Here is a 3,473-nt window from a genome sequence, read left to right as displayed (position 1 = left end):
TCTGGTTCACCTGTTCTGGATTATTTCATGAAGAGCAGCAGCAGATCACACTCCACACTTTTAACCAGCAGAGACTCGCCTGCGTCCAGGCAGTGATTCTGTTTACCTGTGTCTATATTTTAAACAGAGCCAGTTTTCACAGTACAGCCCTGACTTTAAGGTGTGTTGATGGGTGGAGTCTGCTCTGCTAACAGGTAATGAACAATAAAGTTAAACTTTAAAAGACTTCATGACACTTCCGTCCTGTTATTATGGCTTTATTCGCCGCTGACTAATGCGTCTCTGTTCCAGCTGTCAGGTAAGTGTGTGGGTGGGACCAGATCAAATTAGATTACCTGAAAGGTTTACAGCAGCTGGACTTTGGATTGTGATCAGTAAAGAGAAGGAGGGAGCTGGTGTCAGGTGAGTCATGAGGGACTGAAAATACCAACTAAATCTTTAACACTGAGATCTCTGTCAGGATGTTTGAAGGCTTCCTCCTTCAAAGCATTTCACTCGATTGATGATTGATGATCTGCAGGGTTATTAAACTGATGTGAACTTTCATCTCTCCTGTTGTAGGTTTCTGACCCGATCAGGACCTCTCTTGAGTTTCCTCATCTTGTGCACTGATGTTCTCTTGGAGCCTTTCATTCCCTCAGTGATTGAAGGCATCCACACAGCAGCTTCAAACCATGATGCCACCTCCACCGTGTTTCACAGCTGGCTCAGGCCATGGTGTTGCTGTGCAGAGCCTCTTTGGGCCTCTTCTAAAGCCCGAGTCATGCTGCAGCATTTCAGTTCAATTTTACTTTATTTGTGCAGCACCAAATCATCAAGTCTCTCAAGGTGCTACAATAATACAGACAAAAACCAACAATCAGAAGACCCCCTGTGAGCACCTGGCGACCGTGTTTTGGAGAGCAGTGGTTTCCTTTGTGTTGCCTCTCCATTACCATCATTCTTCTTTCTCTTAAACTGGACACAAACAGTTTCCAGCTGTTTCCTGTGCCTTCTTCACCTGTTTCATGACTGTGGAGCAGCTGAGCAGACCACTGTGAGTGGTCCTGAACTTTCTCCATCTGCAGACAGTGGGTCCCACTGATGAGCTCTTCACAAATCATTTTGGAGTCTTTTCCAGGTTTGTGTTTTCCCTCTAAGATCCTCTGGAAGCTGTGAGCTTCACTCTCCTTTCAAAGATCAGACTCTTCCTCTGTGTGTGTGCGTGTGCGTGTGTGTGTGTATGCGTGTGTGTGCGTGTGTGTGTGTGTATGCGTGTGTGTGTGTGTGCTCTGCTCTCCAAAGGGCACCAGTATCATTAAGGATCATTAAAATTATCAGCTGCTGTTTTGACTATGAACCTCCAGCTCAATAAAAGCAGATCACAGATCAGATTTACAGTCAAAAGAGACAGACAGCCGCCCTGATTCAACTTCTGAGTTGTCACTAAACAGCAGAAGAAAACAGCAGCTGATCTGAGGTCTGCAGCAGGTGAGATCTTTCTCTCATTAACACCGAGTTATTGTGGAGTTACTGATATCCTCTTCCTCTCACTGAGGGAACCTTTTAGATGTTCTGCACATGATATATATTTTTAGGTTAAAAAAAGGATTAAATGTTCTGATGATTTCACAAACTGCTGTGAGACTGTGATGGACTGTGAGGACAAATACATAAGTTTTACTTTGAAAGGAAGAATATTTTCTGTGTGAAACACACCCTGACCCCAGACAGCTGGCTCATGAGCTGGTGGGTGTTGGGTTGGTGGTTTTGACTGTGTATCGATCGTGCAGGATGAAGAGGCACCTGTCGGCTCTGGAGATCCTCCTCATTGTTGCTTCTTCGCTTCTCCTCATCTGTTGCATTGGCCTGATTGTACTTACATGGCTCAGCCTGAAGCCTGAAGGTAAACTTGCAGTCTGCTTTCAAACAGCTGATCATCGCAGCAGGTCTGATGCTATTGAGGTCATTGTTTGTGTGCCAAGGCACCGCTGAGCCCGTGCGGCTGACAGGTCGGATGGTAATCACTGAGGGAGCCGTGTTCTCCGAAGAGCTGAAGAACTCCAGCACCCCGCAGTTCAAATCTCTGGCCTTCGATGTGCAGCATCTGGTGAGGCCCCAGGCTTTTATTCTGAAAGATCAGCAGTCTGTGGATTTTACTCTGAAAAAATTGGCATTCAGTGGCTTTTATTCTGAAAAATCAGCAGTCACTGGCTTTTATTTTATTTATTTTCAGCAAGCAAATCAATTCAAATCACAACAAACAGTCGCATCAAGGCGCTTTGTATTGTGGGTAAAGACCCTACAATAATACAAAGAAAACAAAACTAAATAAGGTGAATGAGAAACAGTGCATTATGTGAACCCCCCAGCAGACTAGGCCTATAGCAGCATAACTAAGGGAGGGTTCAGGGTCACCTGATCCAGCCCTAACTATAGGCTTGATCAAAAAGGAAAGTTTTAAGCCTAATCTTAAAAATAGAGAGGGTGTCTGTCTCCCGAATCCAAGCTGGGAGCTGGTTCCACAGAAGAGGGGCCTGAAAGCTGTCAGTACTCTAGCTGCAGCATTTTGGATCAGCTGAAGGCTTTTCAGGGAGCTTTTAGGACAGCCTGATAATAATGAATTACAATAGTCCAGCCTAGAAGTAATAAATGCATGAATTAGCTTTTCAGCATCACTCTGAGAAAGGATGTTTCTAATTTTAGAAATATTGCACAAATGCAAAAAAGCGGTCCTACATATTTGTTTATTATGTGCATTGAAGGACATATCCTGGTCAAAAATGACTCCAAGATTTCTCACAGTGTTACTGGAGGCCAAAGTAATGCAATCCAGAATAAGTATCTGATTTGACACCATGTTTCTAAGATTGAAAATATATGCAATGCTTTCTAATAATACTGCCTAAGGGAAGCATGTATAATGTAAATAAAATTGGTCCTAGCACAGAATTCTGTGGAACTCCATAATTAACCTTAGTGTGTGAAGAAGACTCCCCATTTACATGAACAAATTGGAGTGTTAGATAAATGTGATTCAAACCACTGCAGTGTAGTACCTTTAATACCTATAGTATGCTCTAATCTCTGTAATAAAATGTTGTAATAAAACTTTGTCTGCGTCTGTGATTAATTAATAAGCTGGAATTGAAGATTGTTGCTACTCCTCCTCCTCAACCTGTGTTTCAAGCATTCTGACAGTTACTGTGACTCAGGGGTGTTTATTCATCCTGCTGTAACCAGGTTTCTGTAAGGCCGAATAAATCAGTACGTTGATCAATTATTAAATCATTTACTAATAGGGACTTGGAAGAGAGAGACCTAATGTTTAATAATCCACATTTAATTGTTTCATTCTTTGGTGCAGTTGATGAAGCTGTATTATTTATTGTTTTTGAATTTTTATGCTTAAATAGTTTTTTGCTGATGTTAGTGTTGTTTTTTGGTGGTCTGGGAGCAGGCACCGACTCTGTGGGGATGGGGTTTTGGGGGGA

The 3,473-nt window shown here is 42.7% G+C and overlaps 1 protein-coding gene across 1 annotated transcript in view; it reads left to right on the top strand.

The window, feature by feature from the left end:
- The first annotated feature begins 1,773 nt into the window (after positions 1-1,773).
- Positions 1,774-3,473, top strand: part of tmprss15 (transmembrane serine protease 15) — a 45,630-nt gene continuing 43,930 nt past the window's right edge. Inside the window, exons 1-2 of the mRNA XM_030747138.1 lie at positions 1,774-1,885; positions 1,965-2,089. Coding sequence (XP_030602998.1) covers positions 1,774-1,885; positions 1,965-2,089 — 237 coding nt within the window. The remainder of the gene's footprint in view (positions 1,886-1,964; positions 2,090-3,473) is intronic.

The sequence above is a fragment of the Archocentrus centrarchus genome, chromosome 14 (assembly GCF_007364275.1).
Source record: "Archocentrus centrarchus isolate MPI-CPG fArcCen1 chromosome 14, fArcCen1, whole genome shotgun sequence".
Lineage (NCBI taxonomy): Eukaryota > Metazoa > Chordata > Actinopteri > Cichliformes > Cichlidae > Archocentrus > Archocentrus centrarchus.
This window is presented reverse-complemented; position numbering and strand designations above follow the sequence as displayed.